The 25,419-nt window shown below is 39.8% G+C and overlaps 1 protein-coding gene across 2 annotated transcripts in view; it reads left to right on the forward strand.

Annotated features, from left to right (window-relative positions):
- SLC9A7 (solute carrier family 9 member A7) overlaps positions 1–25,419 on the forward strand; it is a 55,221-nt gene that overhangs the window by 24,668 nt on the left and 5,134 nt on the right. Inside the window, exons 3-16 of one of the 2 annotated variants that reach the window (XM_015851188.3) lie at positions 1,240–1,317; positions 1,955–2,031; positions 2,965–3,077; positions 4,361–4,466; positions 4,759–4,900; positions 7,897–8,002; positions 8,356–8,444; positions 8,556–8,669; positions 10,114–10,225; positions 10,843–10,996; positions 16,383–16,442; positions 18,880–18,943; positions 21,262–21,344; positions 24,171–24,276. In XM_015851188.3, the coding sequence (XP_015706674.2) occupies positions 1,240–1,317; positions 1,955–2,031; positions 2,965–3,077; positions 4,361–4,466; positions 4,759–4,900; positions 7,897–8,002; positions 8,356–8,444; positions 8,556–8,669; positions 10,114–10,225; positions 10,843–10,996; positions 16,383–16,442; positions 18,880–18,943; positions 21,262–21,344; positions 24,171–24,276 (1,404 nt within the window). The remainder of the gene's footprint in view (positions 1–1,239; positions 1,318–1,954; positions 2,032–2,964; positions 3,078–4,360; positions 4,467–4,758; positions 4,901–7,896; positions 8,003–8,355; positions 8,445–8,555; positions 8,670–10,113; positions 10,226–10,842; positions 10,997–16,382; positions 16,443–18,879; positions 18,944–21,261; positions 21,345–24,170; positions 24,277–25,419) is intronic. The other variant, XM_085532626.1, reaches the window with a different exon arrangement.

Raw genomic sequence — 25,419 nt, forward strand, 5'->3', positions numbered from 1 at the left:
TTGGTGCTCTTAAATCTACAATTCCCTTGAACAGTAGTATCAAATGTCAGTGTTTTTGGTGGTAACAGCACCTCAATGCTTAATTGAAAAGCACCTCTTGTATTGTGTTGCTGCTGGCAAAACTGTTCCATTGCCATTATGCAGTACTTTCCCAAAGCCTTTGATTGCTGCTGGAGACTTAGTGTGCACTTCTCATATCTGTAGAACTCATGAAAACCAGCAGAGCAAGAAAAGCTTGATGCTGCCTCTATAATATAAAGTACAGAAGGAAATGAATGGTCATTGTTTCCTGGTGTTATTTCCTTGTTTTTTTTTTTATAATCTGTTTACTTTCAGGAAATAGTTGCTGGTTGCATCCTGTAATCCACTGAATTAAACAGTCTGGTATTAGAAATGAAACTCATCTATCAACTGTTGCTCAGATCTGCTATTTCCTATTTTATTCAGTGTCAGGAATTAAGCCTCTTTAGTGGGTAGCAAAGCTAGATTTTGAAGTACAGGATTGACGCTTCGGGATTGTGAGTTAAAAATACTTTCAGTAATTATGATGAGGGTGACTCTGGCTATGAAGGTGGCTGCTTATATGTACCTGTCTACTACAGATACCTGAAGTGAGCTGACATGAGCCCCGCTCTGGGAGTACACACTTTCATGTTAGTCTTCTAGCTTGTGTTCAGACACTAGGTCTAGTCTCACATGTATGCAGGTCTTGTTTGAATTATAAATGATCGGTTTTGTTCCTTTGTCTGGTATAGTCTTTCACAGTTATCTGCAAGCATCCACTGAAACACCTGGAAGTGATGGTGATTCCACTTTATGAAAACCAGACTTGTACATGACTTGACTGGCTTGCAATAACAGTGCACTGACTAGACTCAGAAAAAAATAGCATCTAACTATAATTTCATCTTCAAATACACAAATATAATCTACAATTTGATACCTTTTTCAGCATCATTTCCATTAGAATTAATTTTATTTCAAAAAAGGGACTGTGTTTGGGACTGTTGCAAGGCTATCATCAGTGATGAAGGCAAAGGTTGTTTTTCTAGATGCTTTCCCTATGAAGAGCTGCAGCTTTTTGCTGCATCTTTACAGTGCTGAACAGTAATTTGGAGGGTCAACTTGGCCAATTGATTGTTATTTCAACACTTAACAATAGTAGCTGTCAAAAATGAAAGAGGAAAAAGACATTTAAAAGTATGTGATTGTTTCACATTTTATTTTTCTATTTTTTAGGTTACATTTGACCCAGAAGTTTTTTTCAACATTTTGTTGCCTCCTATTATTTTTCATGCTGGTTATAGCCTGAAGAAGGTGAGTGTAATCATCTTCTGTGGAAAATTTCTTAATGGGAGACTGATCTGTTCAGGAATGCAGTCTCCATTTCAATCGTGTATATATCAGTAAGAAAAGTCTTGATTTCCTCCACAGATGGTTAGGTCATACTGTTATACTTTATATATACACGCACATAAGTGCATGTGTGTATATGCCCACTATCAGTACATTAAGTTGTATCTAATCTTGCTAATTTGTTTTCCTTTGTGCATTACCAGAGTTTGACATTGGTTGCATTTGAGCTAAACTATGTGCCTCTATGAACTATTAAATGTCCAAAATACAGTATATTATACTGGAAGTAAACCTAAAATTGAACTCCAGTTGGGGTGTTCCGGACTCGGGGTAGTGGAAGGGTCCGGATTATTGTTTCACTAGAAGATGCCATCAACTACTCATGTGATGCATGTTTTTAGTTTTGAAGCTAACTCTTACATCTATATATCCTATCTGTATACATAATGCCAGAATTTGCATTGCAGTAATTGAAGGATTTCTCTGGAATGCAGCAATGAATGCAAGTGTAATAATGCACAGTGCTTTTAACTTTTTTCTTTTTCTTTTTTCTTTTTTTTTTTTTAAACTTATTTAAACTTTTTTTACTTCTATACAGAGACACTTTTTCAGGAATTTGGGGTCGATTTTGGCCTATGCCTTTTTAGGAACAGCAGTTTCATGTTTTATCATTGGGTAAGTGAAATCTGTGATATCCGTCCCTTGAGTTCATTGAGCCATTCAGATAGTTTTAATTCTGTGATCTGTTTGAAAGTTCTTTCTGATTCTTCCACTCGAAATTAAAGCATAACTTCTGCTGAGATCTGACTTGTGAGCAATACCGACCCCAAAACAATATTGTCAAATTTGGATCTTTTGACAAGTCCAGAGTACTAAAGAGCAGTGTTCAGTTTTTGATCTTATGTTGAAGTCTAAACTGAAACCTTTTTAGACTCCTGCTAGAATTAACTTCATTCTGAATTGTCGGCACTACTTGTAATAGGATCTTACCTATCAAATTTCTGGAGATGTCCCTTCTATTTTGCGTGTGCGCATTTGTCTCTCTCTGAAATGAATATCTACCTCACTTTATATACGCACACACATTTGGTATAAGATAGTCACGCTAGTTTACTTGCACGCAGTCACTTATGCAGCTAATATTTATTGTGTTCTTAGAGCATGGATATTCTGAAATACAGAAATCCTGAGTTTGCATAGGTGACTTTGGTTTGCATCTTTCAGTTTCACTACAGAGAAATACTTTAAAAGCTCTTCTCAGTTCAAAGCTTTTTCTCTATGTACTATGTTGGGAGAAGCAATACCAAGGGGAATTTTGAGCATGGAAATGTTCCCTGTGGTGGAAAAAGGAAGCAGCCTGTGGAGTTTGTGCTGGTTGTATGAACAGGCTTCATGCTGTGCTTACTTTATGTATGCTGGATCATGTCTCGCTCTTAACTCTGTTCCTAGAGAAGAGGGACTTTATTTTGAGAGCTTAAACTGCAGCACTGTCCCAGAGAGCTCCAACATAACAAAGCCCACCTGAAATATTGTTGCTCGTGGTTTTAATTTGCTTGTTTGGAATATGCCAACTTGTTTGACTTGGACTGTTTTATCCTCTCTCTTCAGGAATCTCATGTATGGGGTTGTGAAACTAATGAAGTTGGTGGGACAGCTCTCTGATAAATTCTATTATACAGATTGCCTCCTCTTTGGAGCTATAATATCTGCCACTGATCCAGGTAGCTTGCTGAGCAATTTTTAATGACCTTCCAAAATGATCCTGTTGCTTGGATTGTTGGCTATGTAGCACGAATATATTAATGGTACTTTATTGTCATTTATGTTATTCTAACATCCCTGATCTTCTGAAATGCACGTATTCTGGGTGCTGTGAAAGCTATTCCATCAGTTTGGTGATTATGTGATGGTATGTTTGGGGGCAAATCCAACTTTCCTGTTCATTATACAGTATTTTGATTATTTTTTTCTCCAACAGACTTTTTTTTTTAACAAAGTTTCAAGTTTAGGGCTGAAAATAAATTACATTGGATATCAGGACTGCTGTGCCTTTGTTGTGTCTGACAGCTGATATTTTCAGAGCTATATATGAGGGATTTTTCTTTTTCCTCCTTCATTTGAAGTTCTTGTTATACAAATCCAAAGAGAGAATGCTCTTTGCAAAGTAATTAGAGCTTTTGGCAGAAAATTGAGTTATCCCTTTAAATCCAGCATGTTCACAAGGGTGTCTGTGCTGGCCAAGTCAGTCTGGAGAGCTGGTGTAAGAGCAGGGCCAGGGGATGGAGTGATGAAGTGTGAACTGTGACATTTAAAACAGATTATTTGATGTGCTCAGTGTTGTTTGTTGTGAAAATGAGAAACAGCTCCCGTAGTTGAGCTGAGCTCTGAGCAGGCTATGGTTGCACACTGTTCTGGCCTTTGTGCAACAAATTGCCCTGGGATTTTTGAAGCTTATATTTGGGAACATCTGAAATCATTCCTTCATGTAAGACTGGAGCCTTTTTGAGAGGACTGCTGTAGATGTTTAGCAGTCTTGCCCATTTCGAATCCTGTGCAAATGCACGCTCCAGTGGCAGAAGGCATGCTTTGGGGAACATTTACAGCCATTACTGCTATGATTGAAACAATAAAGCTACGTCAACAATCCACACAGCAAGAGCAGCACAAAGTTTTTGTTGGTTCTTTTATGGGGTGCATTCTACAAAAAATAGCTGTAGAGGTGTTTTGTCTGCACTGTGCCAATCCATCGTGGGGGCTTTGCTATAAATGCTGTGCATGTGGGAGGGCACAGAGCTCCTGCTTAATGAGGCTACCCTAAAACTCATGGTGGAATTGTTCACCTGTAGATAAACATGACTAAGTCTGTTTCCCAGATTGATTTTGATCCTGTATTTCAATGCTTGTATTTTGTTGCTTAAGGCTAGCTGGCAAGTCTGCTTTCTCATCTCACAGTCGCTCCTGAAGTCATCCAGTGTGGTTTTTCTCTTTTTTTCTTCCCCCGCAGTTACCGTGTTAGCAATATTTAATGAGCTGCATGCTGATGTTGATCTCTATGCTCTTCTGTTCGGGGAGAGCGTGCTGAATGATGCTGTTGCCATTGTATTATCTTCGTAAGTAACTACTTGAATTTCTACCCTGCAATTACTTAACTGTTTTAAATGCTTTTTCTGAGGGAAAAAATAAATATTGATTTTAGACATACTGTTTTAAATCTAAGTCTATTGCCTTGAACTTGACAACATATATCATAAGCCCTTGCCAAGATTCTTCAGGCGTACACAGACCAGAAAGGAAAAATTTACCTTTAGTATGGATTGATCTATTCTGTTGTTCATTTTCTGCTGTTAAGGAGTAAAACCATTCTGATACCACTAACTTCTCACTGTGTTACTCTCTTCCTAGGTCTATAGTTGCCTACCAGCCAACAGGTGAAAACACCCATGCTTTCGATGCAGCAGCATTTTTCAAGTCAGTTGGTGTTTTCCTGGGAATATTCAGTGGTTCCTTCATGATGGGAGCGGTGACAGGAGTAGTGACAGCCCTGATATCCTTTTTCATGTTAAATTCCTCTAAATTGGAAACCACATTTGGTTGCTAACAGTGCTCACCTATTTCCAGCTGTAGCAATGGTTACTCTAGCTTGTTTCAATCTCTGTGAAGATTTACCTCTATCTATTGAAAGATACCCACAGAAATGACTTTTTCCAGCATAACTGTGGTCACACCAGAAGTTTTAATGATGTTACTGCATTCAGTATGCTGCTAAAAGGTTTCAAGTCAAAAAGAGGCTCTAAGTAGATGGCCTATCTTTCATTTTTTGGAATGATCAAAAACAGTTTTTATTATATAAGGTAATTGAAAGATAACTGGTGTTTTGTTTGCCTTCAGCAGAATCTTTGATAGCTTTTTTTTACCCTATTGAAGTCTTTCTGAGTGCTTTGCAGTCAAACTTTTTGCTGAAAGTCTCTTGTCATGCAGTTTGGAGAAGACTGTACCTCTGTCAGAGTTAACATCGTGACACTGTGTGCTTTGCATGACCTGTCCTGCTCTCTTGATGTTTACTTTGATCAGAACTCTGAAGCACTCAGGGAGCAACCTGGATGGATTTTGCTTTAGGCTTGAGCAGTAAATCTTAAGCTTGTGGTTCTTCTTGAAGAACAGAAACATCTTTTTTTTTGCTTTTAGACTGGGAAGGATAACAGCATTTCTATGTTGTCCCAGCTTGCTTTGATCTCCCCAGACTTCTGAAAACTGACCTGGAAGGGGTAAAATGTGATACTTTGCACAATTATAATAGGCATATGATTCATTATCTTAAGTAGTAGTGTCTCAACTATATCTTGTCATAAACACACCATTCAGATTTGCCTGATTGTATGCTGCATAATGGAAACTTTTCGGATATAAGAAGGAATATGTGCTATGGTGCTTCTGTGTTTTGTCTTCCAGTTCCACTGTTCTGCAGTTGATGTGACCTAGAATGATGATTCTTAAACCGGCTTTTAAGCCACCGGCCACTTATTGGTCTATCTGATCAAATGTAGTTGCTGTGGTTTTGGCTTTCTGAGCATCTACTAATTGCAGCTGGAATACTTTCAGATCCATTTTGTAAAATCATGTTCTAAAGCAGCAATTGGTTCTTGCTGTTTTGAATGCTTGTGCTCAGGAGGGTGCTATGAGGAAGGATGCTGTTCACAAAACAGCCTCTGGTCTAAAAATAAATGCATAAAAATGCATCAACTGCTGCTTAGTTATACAATTTTTAACTATTTTATTTTGGAAGATTACTTAATGGTGTGTAATAGCACAGAAACTAACTGTAAAATGTATGTTCTACTCTTTGTTAGTTAGAACCTATAACTTCTCTCTTGAGTGAAGTCAGTAGAACCTTACTCCCAAGCTGTGTTGTTCTATAGTTCTATTATAGCTGTGAAGTACCATTACCATACCTCTCTACCAGCAAAGGGTGTTCATGCAGTCATGCACTGTCCTTTAAAAACAGACAGAATACTTATTTTGCAAGTACACTGCAGACAATATACATAGATTTATTCTGGCTTTCAGCAAACTGTCTTGGCCTCAAAGCCTTTGGTTACTATTATTATTATTATTATTTAAAGTATTGCACCGTTTAGTATTTTCTTTCTAGACTGTAGAATATGCCTGGCTGGAACGAAGTGAAGCCAAAATGTCTAAGGAATAAAGAAAGAAAACTCTTTGCTTCAGTGTTCAAATTAAGAAAACAAATAGTTAGACTTTTGGATCATAGTTTGGGCTTTTGTTTTGAGTTCAGCCTTCTGGCAAAGCAGGGTTGTGTCTGAAGTTGTATCTGGAATATGTGCTTCAAAGCCCTTCCCTCCTTTGAGCCATGCAGAATGCCAACAGGAAGCAGTAGTGCGGGTGGGGAGCAGGTAGCCATGCTCAGGAGTGCTTTGTGCTAACCACTGAAATGCTGCCAGCTGTTTGCCTCTGGTGTTAATCACTTGTGGCTTGCTGTGAGCACTGTATTCTGTGATAAAGCCCATTGGAGATTGCTTCCACTGAGTCCTGTGGGCCAACTGAATGCTTATTGCAAGAGTCACAGAGAGCTGCAGACCTCCCAGGGCCTGTGAATTTCCTGTGAAAGTGGTGCTCCTCATTGTTTTTAGTGTACTGAACCGTAACTCCCCAAGCAGCTGTGTTGCCATTAGCTTTGATTGTGTAATGCCACAGAGAGCCCTGGATGCAGTTGTGTTATATACACGGAGTGGTGGATGCTGGTGCAGCCATGATGTCTCTGTGAAGGTGCTGGTTGCTGTCCTGTGGATAGGGAGAGTCCCACATCTTGCTGTTCCAAGTGCCCATACTGTTGTTGTCTTGCTGTTGCCCTGCTTGGATTGCAAAGACTGCTAGCCATCAGCCTTCAGAAGGACCAGAGGTTTCTCTATCACTCCTGTAGCACAAGATTTCTTTCTGTAACTCACAGTACAGTTATGCACAGCTGTTGACACCTGAGCTATAGTAAGCTTTGCTGTTTATTTGCTGCCAAAATAGTGAGTGGAGGGGGAAAAAAGTCCCATAAATGGGGCCGAAAATTTTGAAGTATGTGGAGAGCTATGTTTAAGGCAACTTTATCTAAAGGTGACCAGTGTGTATTCGTGTGCAAATCTGTGTCTAAATATAAAACATACTGGGAGGGGAAAAAAAGCAATCTGAAAGGAACTTTGAATCTGTATCCTTTCTGTGCTGGCACTTCGCAGGGAAATGTGGTACAGAGTAAGCTATTAGTTGAAAGAGGTGAGTTATGTGGCAGCTGTGCAGCACAAATATCCAAAATTAATGACTTGAAAAGGAGACCTCAGTTCCGAAGTTTGTCTTAATGTCATGATGTGGAATCAATGTTTTTCATGTAAAAAATAAATAAAAATAAATAAAAATAGGGATTTTGGACCAGCATTGGTTATTAGCACATAAAAGCGCTTTTCACAGCTAGCAGGTAGAGAGATGCCTAAAGGACTAGTGGATTTCTTTTGTTTGTGATCCCTTAACGAATGACTTAACGTGACGAAGTTTACCAAGTTACACTGCTTCCCTCTGCTGGAAACGGCTCTCTTCTTCTTAATGTCCTGGAGCACTTTCTTGCTTGCAGAAGCCTGTGGATTTACTGGTGAGTTGGTGGCTTTGAGCACACTAAGACAGAACTCCTGCCTGTCTTAACTACGTATCCACTTTGTCATTAAAACCTTCCTATGAGAAACACGATGCTAGTACTTAAAGCTTCTCTATATTCTGTACAATGCTGTAGAGGATGGAACTTGCTGTATAGCAAAAGCTCTTACGAACAGCTTTCACTGGGCTTAAAAGCATCTGTATCCCAGTATGCCCAGCCCCATCCTTGATCTGAAAATGAGGTTAATAAAGTCTCAGAGTTAAGGGTAAGTTAGCAGGACTTGAGAAGGGAAAGTATCTTGTGCTCATGTAGTAAACAGACTGATTTTTTTCATGTAATTCTATTCGCAGGTGTAGTGGCTGTCCTGTTCTGTGGAATTACTCAGGCACATTACACGTACAATAACTTGTCAGTTGAATCAAGAAGTCGCACTAAGCAGGCAAGATCCTTTCGCCTTCTGTACAGTGTATTGCTGTAGTGCTGTGTACTGTTATTTCGAAAAGCGTGTATATTGCTTGGCCTTAATGTGTTATTTTTCTTCTTTCCTTAGCTATTTGAGGTATTGCACTTCCTGGCTGAGAACTTCATCTTCTCTTATATGGGTTTGGCACTGTTTACTTTCCAGAAACACATGTTCAGCCCGGTTTTCATCATTGGAGCTTTTGTATCCTTTTTCAGTTTGTTTGAGGCTTCTCTATTTTCATGTGTACCCAAAGACTAGTGGTGCGTGTTGGCTTTATCCTCAAAACTTTTATTCTTTTATTCTTCTCCAGACCTTACAATTCAAAAATGTATATGTTGCATCATGAAGATTAAGCATGTACAGTGTTGTGGCTATGAGCTGAAATGTATCTTTATCCTTCAGGGCTCCTGAATTACTTAAGTGAGGAATCTACATTGTAATTGGCTTTTCCCACTCCCACAATTGATATCTGGTGCTTAAGGCTGGAAAGCTTTGTAATAGTGCCTTAAGAGGGATCTGGACAATGTAATCTGATACCAAGATATTTGGAGTATTACTTCCCAATGACATTGAAATAATATATATTAATACAAAATCTCTTTGATTCTTGACAAGAATTATTTTACAGTATGTTACAAGTGTTATAGGAGTTCATCTCTCTGCTTTTTCCCAGTCTTTACTCTAGAGATCTTCAGAGCAGAGGTAGAAGCACTGTGTGCTTGTTGGTTTGTATAAATGGAGAAGTAGCTTAGGATTTCTGTGAGTGAGAGATTGCAGAAGTTGTCAGGACAAACAAGGTAGATGTAGAAGGTTTTGCCTTCTAAACTTTTCTTTTCTTGATTTTTCACCAGTCCGATCCAAAACAAAAGTTGTTTCTGTTGCTTTTTGTCAGCGGAGAAGGGAATGCTTTTGTTTGTTTTCCATAAGAGAGCTGCTTCATTCTTCTAATGTTGTTATCAACAATAAGGGATCTATATTGTGTTGGTGTGTAATAGGATTTCATCTTATTGGTCTAATTTGCACTGAAGTGTTCCTTAGATGGGTGGAACATTTGTTCAGCTTTCTAGTTATTCATTGGAACCATAGTGCAGGAGGGCAGGTCCTTATCACTTACAGTTATTAATTTCTGCCGTACTTTTTAAAAGCTTTTTGAACCTCATTCTAGTGATGATGATTCTTTTTTAATTCCTCTTTGTAGTTTCTCTGAGCTCTTAAATGCCCACCAGCCAGAGGCCATGTTGCCTCTGCAAGAGAAATGATAGTGGACGCTTGCTGGTCTCTTATATTGATTTCCTTTCTATGCTAAGGCTGCCTTTCTGTTGGTCTAAAATGCAATCTCATGCTGGAGGTGATAGTCACTTAAAATGTGGTATTTTAAGTTTTTGTTTGCACATCTGATAGTCTTTATACTAGATGTAATTTAACTGCATGAAAAACACGTGGTTATAATAGTCTGCATTCTGTGCAGTGAGTTCATTCTGTGCATATTTGGTGAAAGCCTGTTCTATGTAGACGGGAATAGCACGACACTTGCTATTGTTGCATACATTTTTCATTAAAGCAGAAGTTTCGTGTTAGAGCTAGGTGCCCAAGTGTGTATTAAACCCACAGGAAGATGAAATCCTTAACCCTCAGCTGTGAACAGATTGCGATCTTTTTGGGCAGAGCCGCACACATCTACCCCCTCTCCTTCTTGCTGAATCTGGGCAGAAGGCATAAGATCAGCTGGAATTTTCAACACATGATGATGTTTTCAGGTAAAAGAGAAAAAAAAAAATTGGTAAAGCAATAATTCTTTTTAAATTCTAAGATGTGTGGATTATAAAAGCAGGGGATAGTTCTACAAACATGTAGGTTTCCCTTACAGAAGACTTGGCAGCTGCAGCATGCACTTGTGTATATTTCAGCTTTCACAGAAAGTGTAATGTCTAAGAAGAGTGACATCTTGAAATGACAGCTGCTGGCAGCTTGTGATCACTGCATGTTGGGAACAAAGTATTTTCATTTGAAGTGTTGGAGAATTGTGCCTTTTCATTTAGATTTGGGAAGCTGCTTGGTTTCTGGAATTTATTTTGCTGTTGTCCACAACTTGTTTGTTTCTGAATTTCTTTTTTATTAATTTATGGAAGCGATCTTTAGCACCTGTGGATTCTGTAAGTTACTGAAAACTACCAGAGCAAGTTACAGTCTAAGTCATCCCAGGGTGTAATCTACCAAGGAAACTGAGGGACCCAAAACTCTTGTGAGAGTACTCTGAACCCCTTGCTTTCTGCTTATCACTTTCAGCCCATATGTCTGGAAGGGAGCAAGCAATGCTGTATTATGAAGGCATGATTGTACTTCTGAAGCTCTATTTCATTTTTTTTTCACATAGGTCTCAGGGGAGCCATGGCCTTTGCTCTGGCCATACGAGACACTGCTACCTATGCTCATCAGATGATGTTCTCAACAACTCTCCTCATTGTCTTCTTCACTGTGTGGATTGTTGGTGGAGGCACAACTCCCATGCTGTCATGGCTGAACATCAGGTCAGTATGTGGCTGAGTGCTAGGGAAACTTTTCAGGTGGCTTATCAGAAATAGTCCTGTGGAACTTGTTTGATGCTTTCTAGATGTGCTCTAGGTATTTAGAACATTCTATTGTTAGTGCAGGCTGGTTTAAAAGCAAAACAAAAGAAACTAAGAAGTGCACAAGATGTTGCTGGGATTTGACTTAAAGTTTCCTGATGCTCTATGAGTAAGTTTCTAGATCAGTGTCAGCCCAGTTCCCAGGATGTGGGTATCTGGCACTGCTAGATACAGAAAAGAAAGAATTAGCCAATCTGGTCCAATATTGACTTGTCATCCTGTAAGACATTTCCCCACCTTCTGCCTAAGGGTAATGGTTGTGTTGTTTTTCAGGTTAGATGGAGACTTTAGTGCACTGCTGAGTGCACTTTAAACATTTATCTGAACAAAATTAACTGTCTAAACAACTGAGATAAACGGGAACCTGCTTCTGAGTGTTTCCTCTGTTTTGAGGTGATCTATAGAAATGATGAGCAACACAATTATAGCCATGTTTCTGTAAATTCAATACTTAGTACTTTAGGGCAGCAAGCACTGTTGTGTTTGAGACTGCTTATCGACAGGTGCCCTAAAGAATCATGAATAAATCCTTAAAAACAACTTTTGTTGGCATTCTGAAAGCTTTGGTAGTTTGTGTGGGGAGGGAAGTAAGGTGGAGCCTAGCTCTGCTAGCCAGAACATCTACTGTTGTGTTGTGCTAGGACACGAAAAAGCAATCTTAGGTAAAAAACAGTTTCTGTCTTAGGAAATGCTAACCATCTTCTTGGAAAATTCAGTGAACTACTTGTAGTAACAGGTAGCAGGTGCTTTCTATATTGGAAATAAAAATACATATATGAATGGATAGGACTCCCAGAAATGTTTGTGAGACCTGTTATTGAAGGCAGCTGAAGCCAAACTATCTGATACAATAATGTCAACAGCAAGTTTTGAAGTTACGGGACAAGCTTACTAAAAAGTGAGATATGTCAGTCTGTCTGACAGCCTGTCATTAAGGATATGTGTTTGGCAGAGTTGAACAGTTCTGTGCCAGGAAGACACCAGCTGCATTCAATGTCAAATGCTTCCAGCCTGATAAATTACAACAGTTATTTACAATATCTCAGCTCTGTCTAGCAGCAGACATTGGTAATCCTGGTTTCCTGTTATTTTTTGGTGCCAAGCAAATCCATTTTTGTCCTTTAAAAGCAATTTCCAGATGTTTAGCTAACACTCCAGGAAGATGTATCACTTCCACGTAGTCAGGGTTACTGAAGAACACATGTGCAATACCTGGTCTTGAGATCAACAGCAAAACAATTCCACTGCTCTTAAAGTCATTTATGATGTGGTATCATTTGACCATTAGTTGTACTTCTAAGCTCAGCCTACCTGGTGTCTTTTTCCATGTGAAAGCTGTTGAGTGACTCTGACAAGATGCCTGGAGTAGGTACCGCGTGCAGCTTTCCATTAGGCACCTCTGGAAATGGAAGCAGATTTCTGGCTAATAGTGGTATAAAAAGAAACACCGTACTAATGGCAGCAAGCCAAGCAGACAGTCTGCATGACCAGCAGCATACAGAAGCTTTCTGAGGCATGGGATACAAGAGAGGTAGGAGATGAGTTCTTGCAAGCAGAAGGTAGGTAAAAACATTTCTGCAGTCTACCAAGGTTGAACTGGGCTCAAGGAGCCTCCCTTCCTGGAGGAGCAGCTGCCAATGGACAGTTGGCTGAACCATAGGCTGGAGAGTTTAGCTTTTTAAAATGTTAACTACATTAATTTAAGTAATTATTTTAACCATCCCTTGTTTGACATGGTTGACAGAAAATAAATGTTTAGTTTTCCTATGAAGAGAAGGATTCCGTGTCAGTAGGGGAACACCACATAGGAAGTGCTGCAGAGAACTGTTTGCGTCTGCCTGCAGCTGCCCTGAAGACTCAGCGGTATTGATCCCTGAAGCTGCACTTCTAGGAATGGCCTCAGATTCGTGCCAGGAGGTGGCAGCCGTGTGCAGCTGATGGAGAACTAGAAACTTGGTTCGGCATAGTCCGTTGGGACAAAGTCTTCTGTGGGAAAGCACGAAGTCCTGCCTGACTTTTCATATGCGGGGAAGCGATGGAGTAATTTCCAGCTGACTTTTAGACATGTGCTGCTTTTCTATTGCTTTCCCCCAGTGGGTGAGGTAGGCAGGAGGAGATGAAGGTGCTCTTCTTTCCCAGTGCCTCACACAGCTGCATTGTGTGGTGCTGAGACAGCACTTCCTTTGGATGCTTTCTCCGCTCTGGCACTTACCATAAGATAAGTGGTGCTCCTGTATAGGATTATTTAGCAGGAGAGAGATAAAAAGATAGGAGGTTCATTGTTTCTTGGAGTAAGTAAATGGAGAGAAATAATGAACTAATGCCATTTGTGTGTTGGACTTAAATGCCAGGATTTGTACGGAATCCTAAAACTTCATCTCTCATGTGATGTTCACTGAAGTTTTTGGGGAGTTAAAGAAGACATAAATGAGAAGTGATCTTTAAGATTAGCCTGCACAGTTTAAATAGAACTGTAGCAGAGATCTGGCTCCATCCAAGACTTTCAGCCTGGCTTTTTACCACAGTGTTCATGCAGAGATAGTTGTGCGCATGCATGAGGCAATGGAGTTGCCTTGCTGTGGCTCAGGTGGAGGCATGTTCTTACTGTGGGTGCTCTGTCCTTGGAGTTGTTCAAGGCCAGGTTGGATGGGACCCTGGGCAGCCTGAGCTAATGAGGGGCAGCCCTGCCCAAGGTCCCCTCCAAACTGAGCTGTTCTGTGATTCTATGAAAACAGGCCAAAATTCCACATTCCTTGCTGCGCTCTGTTCTGAATATCTCTAGTTCAGATATATGTTAAGGATAAGGTATAAAACCAATGTCCAGTGGTCAAGTATAAATGTACAACTAAGCCAAGGACCTACTATTTGCAGTGGAGGCTTAATTTGTGTTTGCTGCTTAACTGCTTGGGGAAAGTGAGGTTGTGACAGCAAAATCCAAGCAGAAATAGTGGGATCTTCAGGTGCTTTTTGTTTCTGCCAATTGATTCTAGGTGAGTTTAAAAATTAACACCAGAATCCAATGTCAAGCCATGATGTCTTTTCTGTTTGAATTTGTATGCTGTCTTGGCTGTGGAACCTATTCATGTATGTCAATATAAACTAATTTGATTTTAGTGGTAGGTGATTTTTTGGTAGAAATTAAAACAACTTACTTGCATATTAAAAATGAAAGTCTCTTACTTTGTTGTGATTAAAGTGAAGAAACAGTTTCCTGTGTGAAGCTTTCACACTTCCAGTAAGTTAGCTCTGTGAATCAAAACCACTGGCAGGGTTCCTCCTTTCTGAAAAGTAGCTGACATACAGCTTCATTTATTTCTTACAGGAAAAGAAGTGGGGAACTTGTCATGTTTGTATGGAAAAAATATATCCCTTTTTTTGTTTTTCATTAGGCTTTGACCTAGTTCTTGCTGAGTGAAGCAGTGTGTAGATTAATGCCTGCTTCTCCTTCATAAGCTGCTTCAAACGTTTGTGTATTTTAAAGAAGTAATTTCAATTATACTAAGCCATCTTTTTCTGAATCTTAAACATGAGGATTATAACTTTCCATTTAATATACTTAGGCTGCCTGGACAATGTCAGCTTAGGTATTTACTGCCTTCTGTATGACTTTGCAAATAGAATCTTTCAAGGAGCATTTTATCTAGTGAAATGTTTTTTCCCTCTCTTTAAATAAGCAAGCAATGAAAAAACAACCACAGAACTTGAGAATAGTCTCACATAGTTGCTATATGAACTATCTACCTATCTGGCTTGAAGGTGAAACTAACAGCTTGATGACACTGTCTGAATATATCTGGACCAGGGTGGTCCAGCTATTAGGTTTTGGATAAAATGCCTGTCTTAAATGCCATGCTTCAGTGTTGCAATGACAAGAAGTGAATGTTGATGCTGGGATCCAGCCTTGTATTGTGTCTATGCCTGGGGTGGGAATTGTTCAACAAGAGGTCTCACTCTTCTGCTTTCCTGTCTATTCTAATTTTTCTACACTTCTACACTTATTATTTTCTAAACCTGCCTTCTAACTGCTTTCTTCTGCCCCTGAAGGATGGGCATGTACATAGAATCATAGAATGACCTGGGTTGGAAGGGACCTCAAGGATCATGAATCTCCAACCCCCCCCTGCCTGGCAGGACCACCAGACTTCCATGTTTACTAGATCAGGTTGCCCAGGGCTCCATCCAACCTGGTCTTGAACACCTCCAAGGACGGGGCATCCACAACCTCCCTGGGCAGCCTGTTCCAGGACCTTACTACTCTCCTAGTAAAGAACTTCCCCCTAACATCCAACCTAAATCTTCCCTCTTTCAACTTAATCCGTTTCCCCTTGTCCTGGTGCATTGTCCATTTCCCCCTGTTGTAAGCTCTTTCTATTTGCCATGTATTTCTATACTATTTTCTCCAGTTTTCTTTCTGTATTCAGTTTCTCTTCTCCACATTCTGCTTTCTCCGATTTCTTGTCATCAGTCATGAATCTATTTTAATGTGGGTGCAATGGAGCTGTCATTTCTCCAGCCCTGCTGGACTTGCCCTGTGAGATTTTTCCCTGGTAGGAGGATTACCTACTCCTTTAGATGCCTGGATATAAGCATGTCAGTTCTTGAGTTCTTGTGGTCTGAAACATAGCAGTTCCCACCAGAGGAAAAAAGGGGTGAGGAACACCCAGGCTCTGTAGGATCTGGGTTGGTATATCTAGAGTATATAGGATGATATGAGTTTAACTAACCAAGCTCTGCCAGGCCTGTGTGGGCAGTTTCAGGAGTCATCATCTTGGATTTTGTTAGCTTACTGTTAGTTAAGTAGTTGAGTATTTTATGTATGTATTACCAGTATTTGCTCTAAAACTAGTCTGTGGTGGCAGCCTCTTTGGTATATGCATAGATTTCTGTTGTGACTTTTTCTTTACTTACTTTCTCCCCTCTAGAAAAGACATGAGTCCAAAGTGCTGGGAATTGTCTTTGATCAACCTTGTCTCCCTTTAACATTTCTCTTAAGAGCTCTTCTACAGTGTAGAAGTTATGAATGTGTAACCTGTCATGAATGTGGGTGTTTTTCCTAGCCTGAATCTGAACAAATGAAGAACATCATTGGACATCTCCATCAAAAAGAGCTGCTGTGGTTCATTTCTATGATTTTTGTCACTATGCCATTGTTCTGTCATTCTTATTTTTGTGTATTTTGTCTGTTTTGTTTGGTTAAGGGTTTTTGTTTTATTTTGCTAGGCAGTTCTGTAAAGCTGTCATCTCATCAGCTTTTTGTTACTCACATTCCATTCTTGTACTGTACCAGAGTTGGTGACCGTGTTCCATCGGTGGAAGAGATGAGTGAAAGCCGCTGGCTGTATTTCAGGTGACTCTGTGCTTTCCTTGATACCAAATTAACCTGGTGCTTGCCTTCCTTTATCTTTGTAACACTGCGTGCTCTTCTTCTGTACTATGGCATGCTACTGCTGCTTCTCCTTTTTTGCAGTGCCATAGATTTTCCTCACTTTTGAATTAGATTTCTTCTTGTGAGCTGTGGGAAGATATGGGTCAAGCATCAAGTATTTAGCCTTAAGAACAACAAAGCAACCAAAAAATCCCCAAAACCATACCGGTAACTTTAGCTATCATTTTTGAGTAATTGATGAAGCAAAACTAATGTCTTTGACCTGGGAAGGCTTGAAAGCTGAGAAAACTATGGATGTGATCTTGTTATCCTTAATCACATGGATGGTCTTAGACATTCTTCAGGGCTACTATATACAGTTATTCAAGTGGAGGGGACTTCTGCAGATGATTTATCTCAGCATCCTTGAAATGTACTTTTAAAAGGTAAAGGTTGTCAGACTGCTTTGTAGCTGGGTGCTGTAAGAGTGGAGATGACAGAGAATCAGCTGATTATTTCTAGGACTGTCAGGAAGAAGGAAATATCCTGAAGTAGAGTGTGTTTCTATCATTTGTATGTGCCACTGTGTACAACACACATTTGTGGCATGGAGCAATGGTAAATTTTTCACATTGCCTGTCGTGTGTGAATGTTCTGTCGAGTGCTAAATTAACCAGAAATGCACTGTGTTAACATCAAAGCAGCACATACAGTGAGTGTGAGAAGTACTATCTATTACGATCATTCCTGTCTGTCACTGCAACTACGTATACTAGGATGTAATAGTTATATTTTGGTAACTTCGCATCCAGGTCTTGCAGGGCCTTGGAAAGGCTTTTGAAATATCAAAAGAAACTGTTCTACCTCTTTAGAAAAATGGCGTTATAGAAAAACTTCTATAGCACATTTAAATTATATGAAGCTTTTTAAATGTGCATCAGGATGTGAATTGTCTTTTTTTTTTTCCCCTTTAACAATGAGAAAATAATTATGATGGAAGCTATCCGTGCATACACCAGCTCTCCGTGTACATTCAGTTATTAAAGCAATTAAGAAAGAGTGAGGTAACTAAATGTTCTTTGAGCCTCTTTTCCTTGTAAAGAAGCTTGAAAGGGATACCTGGCTGTTCCTGTGTTGTTCTCTTTCAGGTAATAAAAATGAGACTGTCTTAGAAATTGGGGGTGCAGTATCTACAAAAACAGCGCTTGTTAGGAGAGCTACATGTATATAATATGAAACTTGATCAGGTGGCCTTGCTCTGAATAATAAATGCTTTCTATACATTTCACTCTGGTGAAAGATACTAGTTGAAAGTAGTTGTGGGAACTCAAAGTATTATTGTATATTGTGTTAGTCTGTGAACTGGGGGACAAGCTTGGAAACATGAAGTTAAGGGAGGGGGGAAAGTGGCTATAAAAAATAATTTATTAGAAAAACTCAAAATATAAGTTACTCATAAGAATAATTTTGAAAACCATTAAAAAGATGAGTCTGCCCACATGTTATTTCAAATATGAAAGAAATGTGTAGTTTTGGTTTTGTTTTTTTCTTGGATTTTTTTTTTTTTCCTTCACTGAAACCTGAAACGTTTTCATATAGATAAGGGATCATCCTCTTCAGGAAGCCAGTGAACCCAAACACCTGCCCTATGGTGTACTTTTCCCTGAATAGTATAGACATCTTGCTTTGGTTGTCTTCTCAACCCCTTTCCACTGCCTCAGGGAAGCTAAAAGTCTCCAAAATCAAAGGCACAACTTTATTAATCACATGGAAGCTGAGATGTTGTGAATTATTTATGTTTTTATATAGCAAGTTACAATTATTTTGGGAATGCAAGCTATGTTTATCTTCTGGAACAAGTTGTGTGGACTCCCAGTTTGCAGTGTCAGCAGCATGGCTAACTTCAGTCTGGTGGTTCTTTGTAGTGCATTAGACCTCTCTGATGTGCAGTTGGAACTAGAAAAGCCACAGATCTGTAATATTATTTTCTGTTTTTATGAAGGAATGGTCAGTCTCACATGTTGCCATACTGAGCCTGTTTCCTGATATTGGGTGAGGTAACTAGTTTTGTCTGCAGAAAACCCTTCTTATCCTGTCTTTACTGCTTAGCAATGGCCTAAGTAGTATTTGCAAGCATCCTGGAAGAACTGGCAACAAAGGTAGGTAATTAAAGCTGGTGCTGAGGTAGAGTTAAAGCTGTTATCTACAGGTAATTACTGCTTGTGTGAAGAAGCATCTTGTTTGTAGCTGTTTAACTGCACGGGAATAATGGACAGCTCTTCTTCAATCTATTCTCATCATCTCTCTGAATGCAGCTTTGCTGGATGCTTAAGGTGCTTTTAAAATGCATTCTGCCAAACTTACAGCATTTTCAATCCTCAGTAACACCACTTGCTTTCTTCTCCTAATGTTTCTGTAGGGTTGGGGTTGACCCAGATCAGGACCCTCCGCCTACTAATGACAACTTTCAAGTCTTACAAGGAGTAAGTAATTAATATAACTTCTCTATTAGGCTGATCCTTATTGTATAACAGAGATAAAGAACTACAGAAGCTACGTGCATGAATGACACCTTTCTCTCCTAGCTGGCAAATCAGTGATGCACGTTACTTTATAACATCCAATTAATGCCCACCAAAACAGTTGTGTTGTTAGGGGTGACACTGTGGTGTCTCCCTGCATTTCAAATTTTTGTCTGTAGATGTAAGGCCTCAAAACTCTCCCCAGATATACTAAAACACTCCGTTTATAACAAAGTGTTTTCCTCCTCCACCAGCCAAATGCATGCTTTTAACATTGTGCTGCATAAACAGTCTACCCTTAAACTGACACAGATAATCCTCTTGCTTCTGTCCTGTAGTTGATAACAGATTTTAGCCCTTGGACTTTTGCATAGAATCAAAGATTCTTAATCAGACTTCAGCTTCTGCTTAATATACCAGAACCTGGTTGGATCCTGCCTCTACTGCCTACCATCCTTAAGGCAAAAGGAGCATTGAAAAGATGTCATTTATCTTCAGCAGACTTTCAGTGAATCACTAGTGCAGCATTCTATGCATCAGTAACAATCAAAGATTTGCTTTTTTCACCTAAAGTACATCATGTGTAAACAAAACTACTGGAAGAATGTTGTTCTGTTTAACTTGTTTGTAAATCAACTGAGTTCACAGGAGTGTATGATCTGAAAAGAAAACATTTCCTGAGGTTTAACTGGGAGCTTCCTCTGTACAAGGAATTCTCCATCACATGTTCTTCTGTCCAGATCTTAGTTGACGCTCTCCCAAACAGTATACCACTACAGTGACACTAATTGTTCTGTAGCACAACTGGTTGCTTATGGAGGAGTCAGCAAGAGGAAAATGAAGTTGAATGGCAGGAAATGTGGATGACTGGACCCAGAGGATGCATAGGGCGCAAGCATGCAAACTTTGCTTTGTAAACCTCAGATTGTATGATGCTAGTGTTTGGACTGGCTAATGATACGTGCGTGAGATACTTGCTGCTTTTGGGATCAACTTTCTTATTGGCAATCTCCAACTTTGTGTGGGGTTTTGCATTTGTTTTACCTTCATGTCACAGATTATGCAGGTATTTGTTTGTTCAGTAAGCATCTCTTTCATTACATAAACTGAATTAGGTATCTCTGTGTTCTCTGTGGAAGATTGCTTGCAACACGTGATAGATTCCTGTAGATTGCATGTATGTTCTATTTTATGCCTGGAAGTGACCCAAAGGCTGGGCCTCAAAATGCCACTTACAATGAAGGCCACAGTTATGGCGTAAAACCAAGGTTAGGAAGTGGTATTGTGGTAAGGTGGCTTTCAGACTCTGCTTGTCAGTATCAGTGGAATTGCTTTAACAGGAAACAGCTACAGCCGGAACATGGGTATTCTGTTCTCATTCAGTGTCTGTGTGGAAATAACTTGCTTGCTTTTTTCCCATGTAAACATAAAGCACTTACCCATTTGTTTCCCTCTTTAGCTGTGCATTGCATTCCTAATGGAGTCCATTAGTCAGTTCCCTTTGGATTCCTCTGGCTTTTGCAAGACCAGAATTGGCAGCAAGTCACAGCTGAAGAAAATAGATTGTTTGGGTTGGGGAAGCAGTGAGTTCCAATGAAGGTTTAACTCTTGGTGAATGAATCATAGGGTGTTGTAGGGGTTTGTTTTGCTTTGCTTTCAGATGAGAAGTCTGCAGGGCGACTCCATCCTGTTCTTTTCCAGCAGTTTGGAAGATGATTCATGCAAGGCGTTCTCACATTATCAGTTTCCCTGGGCTTGACTTTGGCCTCTGGCCAAAGAGAAAAAAAGAAAAGTAACAAAAAATAAAAACAAATGCAGCTGCAGCCCAGCTGGTGTGAGGACTTGCTGCACAGCCAGTGAGGGGGCTGTACTTTAATACTTAGCGCTTCTGGGAGCTGGTGTGATGGAGCGCTTAGGAAGTTTGCACTATAACCTTCCTCAGTTGTGATTTTATTTTATATTCCCTGTTAAGCACAATTCTTTTAAGTGGGATGCATTCCATTGGTTCTGCAGAAGTTTATCAGGCGTGCTAAATTCTCTTATTCTTCCAAGGAAGCAGTAGGCTTAAGGGAAAGAACATGACATACTCCTTGAGTTAAGGAGGCCAACTGAGTAATGAACGGACTTGCACTGTCCTAGTTCATTTATTTGGCAAGTGGGAGCAGGATAGCACACAGGCTTATTTCTCAGTTTTGACTGGGGTGTATGATTTATCATAGAATCACCAACAAATTGCTTTTCTGCCTGAAATAATGAGTATGCTTTTATCTTGTTCCTAGGATGGTCCAGATTCTGAAAGAAGGAACAGAACAAAGCAGGAAAGTGCATGGCTCTTCAGGCTGTGGTATAGCTTCGACCATAAGTATCCTTCTGAAAACACAGCATTTCTTCAGGACATTAAGTATTCAGATGTTTTGTTTTCATTGCCAAGTACCCATGTGTAGCCTCAGGCACTTCATAGAGTCAGGCATGAAAAAGATCAAGTATTTGACAGGTTCAAGTCACAAGACTAAAACTTCAACTTGCTGACTTTGAAAATGGACCTTTCCATTTAGCGCATGGTATGTCAAGCTTGACAGATGGCAAAAAAAAGTCAGTTCTGTGGAATTGAAGTCCTACATTAGCAGTAAAACTGTCAATTAAGTATTTCAGATCCTCTGATGTGTTCTGTTAATCTGCTGAAGTTCAGAGCACAAACAAGCTTCCTAGCGCATTGCGCATGTTTTACACACAATTCACTGTGGTGAAGGGCCACCTGCTTTTGTGATGTGAGCCCTGATATGAGAAGTTCTGGCACTATAAATATACGTGTGGTCCAGCTTATTTCCTTCAGTATATCCAGAGCTTCCTATGAATGTCCTTTTGTGTCTGTATTGTACTGTACTACCTCTCTGAAGCTGTCATTGTGCCTTGTTTAAACTTCACAGCAGTTTTCATGCAGCTGTCCTGTTCTTCATGCTTGTGTTTTTTGGTTTGGTTTTCATTTTATTTTATCTTTTTTTTAACTACTTAGTGTGTTCTTAATGAGTTTATCATACAGGTGTCCCTCCACAACTGCTTTCATTCACAATTTGTGTGCTAAGAGCAGGAAGGACCTGGCTGTGGCTGACTGCCATTCCCCCTGCCCTGAAGGAAGCAGAGCTCTCCTTCCCCCCCCCCCCAAGACCTCTCCTGTACAAAGGGATCTGCCTTATGAATAACAGGAGTAGTTGGCAATACTGACTTCCCTTCAACAGCTGCAGCAAGGGTGGAGAGATAATTGAAAATTACAGCTTAATTAGGTGTTTCACACCAACTTTTTTTAATGGATGCTGATAATGCACTTGCTTTCTAGGTGGCAACCAGCAATCATTAGGGAAGTTTGGGTTGATAAAACTGACATCCAGACACAGAGTTGTGTCTTCAGTAAAATTCTGCTGCTTTTGTTGCAAGGAAGCATTCTGATCAACATCTGCATTTAAGTTACACGTAAGGGGATGGATGGTCTGTAGAGTTGTTAACTTTACCTACATCTAAATGTCAAAATATATTTTTTCTGCTGATGCATTCACATGGTTTGGGAGTAAAAAGGCCGATTGTCTCAAGATTTGCTCTTTACAGGAGAATTTAACTTGGAAAAGATACGAATAAGATGCATTTGGCAGTGTGCTAATGCTGGCTGTTGCCTGTAGGGCGCTGTGCCGATGAGTAACTGAGATCTTCATTGCTCTGGAATGTGGAGTTCATTCAGTGTTGTGGGCTGTGCTCCGGGTTCAGCCACAACAGTTCAGTGTGAAAGAAACAGCAACTCTGAAGAAATACCAGGTGTCTTTTAGTGGGTTTGTTTTTTTGTGATAGACTTACTGCTGGTCTGTCTGCCATGGGGAAACACACAGGCCAGTAGGTTGCATAAGGGCTGGGGGAGAGTTCTTATTTCCAGGACTGGGTGTAGCCACACTGCTGCTGGGGAGGGAAGGAGGAAGCCTGACTCTGCTGTGGCATAATCATACCATTATGTGCTCCAGTAACTGCACCGTGCCAGGCTCTGCTGCAGAGGAGAAATACCTCTGCTTAAACAGTCTTTCTTTCTTTTCCTCCTCTTTTTTTTTTCTTCCTAAACACCCTCCTCTGTTGAGTTAGAATGAGGGAAATAGTACTAATTTACAAATTGCCTTTAAGTAGCTTGAAGTAGTTAGAATACCTGCAATGTGTTTATACTTAATATAGCCGAACTGATGTCTGGAGGAAAACAAGAATTGTGGTCCTGTATGTCTTTGTGTTCTCCCCATCTCTGTTCTTGTACCACGCAAGATCAATATTATGCTCTGTAGCAGGGGCATTTTGTTTTAATTGTTATTATTCAGGGATATCATCAGTCTGAAGTAACAGAATGAACAAACATGGATTTACCTGGGGTCTTCCCCATTGCCCATTGTCATCTTGGCAGCATTGCCTGGGCAAAGCTTTCATTCCATGCTATGTTATGTGATTATGGCCATACAGTTTTCCCTCTGCCTTTTTGAGGGCTTGTGCTGTATGCATGCATAGCAGTGATGTTTTTGAGCCTTACCAGAGTAAGTGCTGTAATCTTTTGGGTGTTCTGATACCCAATAATCTCTTCATGCATGAAATGAGCCGTTCTAAATCATGCTTGAATTCTGAAAGGTAAGATTAATAATTTCTTAGGAAGCTCTTATCCTTTAGGCTTTCTATGGTCACATCTCTGTGGCTCACTGCCTGGCCAACAGTGGACAAATGAGGTGACTGTATTGTTTCGAGGATGTTGGGTGCATAGCATTTTGTTACTTGCATGCATTGAGTCCTGCAGGTATAACACCTTGCTATCTCCAGCCTCTATTCATGAAACTGCTTCCACCTGTAGAGCAGCAACACGTTAACATTAAAGCACATGCACCTGCCTGCCCCATTTGACTAAAGCCTAGAAGCTGGAAATGTTGCAACTATATGAAACTTCCACAAATTAGTTCTCTTTGCAGAAAGCACGTGGGTAAAGAGTCCACCCTTAGAAGGATGAAGAGTACATGGGGATGGGGAGGGAGATGCTTCTCATTTGTTTGTTTAGTGGATGTTATATACAATTATTGAGCAACATGTAGATGAAAAGCAGAACCATATTTATGTATAAACTGCCTTTTTGTTTTCAGTAGTGGTTTTCAAGCACTGTTCTGTTTTCCTTAACAGTTCTAAGTTATTTAAAGCCAATTCTCACTCACAGTGGCCCTCCGTTGACCACAACTCTGCCCAGCTGGTGTGGCCTCATAGCCCGCTGCCTGACAAGTCCCCAGGTTTATGATGTAAGTAAAATAATTCAACGCCTTTGTGGTTTGTTTTCTTTCTGTATTTGACTTCAGCAGCTTATTTATTTACTTGCGCAAAGGTGGTAAGATACATTTATTGTAAGTAACTGCTGCTGTGTCCTAGGCAGAAAGGAGAACAGAGAGTCAACCTGAGGCAGTAACTTTTGTTAGTAGAAATCAGACCATTTGATGATATGTAAGGAAACTGAAAAATTATACATCTAATTAGTAAACTAGTTGTTCACAAATAACTTCAATGTGTTTTGTCCCTTCTTGACACTTTTGAACAAGGTTCCTTTCCTGCTATTGCTAAGACTGTATTGAGGTCTCCTTGAGAAAAGACACTGACATGTTTATCCATGCCAGAAGGAAATCTGGTAGGACATCCCTTCATTGTTTCCACTGTGCAATTTAAGATGACATTTCAGAAACTGTTTATCAGTTACTTTATCTCAGTCTAGCAGGTCAACATACTACCTACGTGGCCATTCTTTGCAATAATTAATGCTTCTTTCTCCTGTTACTCTTGCAAGATCCCGATGCATGCCCTTCCTATCTGTGAAATGCTTCTAAAGTCTTACAACTTTTTATGAACTGATTTGTAAATACAGTATTAGCACTGGGTCATTGCTCAGATTTGCATGTTCTCCAGAATAATAACATCATTGCTATGTTCAAGTAGCATAGCCACATTTCTATTATTTGGGCCAGAATTCTATTATTTTTTTCCTAGAGAGTTCCAGATCCCACATGCAACTTTGAAGTTTTCCTCCTCATTTCTTTCTGTTTTAAAATCTTTCTTTTATCTGACAGTAAAAATTCAAACTTCCAATGCTTATTGAGAGCGATTAGCAATGCAAGAAATGGGCTTTGTTCCCACTTCGCAATGCAGCTGGAGGTCTTAGAACAGATCTAGGCTGGATGGCATCCATCAGAGCAATTAATCTGCTTGTGTGTTTCCCATGTGACTATCTGTGTATGATCTTACAAGATTAGATCCTCAACTGCTGGATAAGTAACCTGAATGAGCATGTAGGCTTTGGCTTTCATTTTATCTTATAGTCTGGCCTTTTAGTTTTTTTCCTCAGTACCTCTCATTCTTAGTTGTTACCGTATTTGTGATTTACTTTTCTAACGTTT

The sequence above is a fragment of the Coturnix japonica genome, chromosome 1 (assembly GCF_054131305.1).
Source record: "Coturnix japonica strain WE chromosome 1, WE-NBRP24, whole genome shotgun sequence".
Lineage (NCBI taxonomy): Eukaryota > Metazoa > Chordata > Aves > Galliformes > Phasianidae > Coturnix > Coturnix japonica.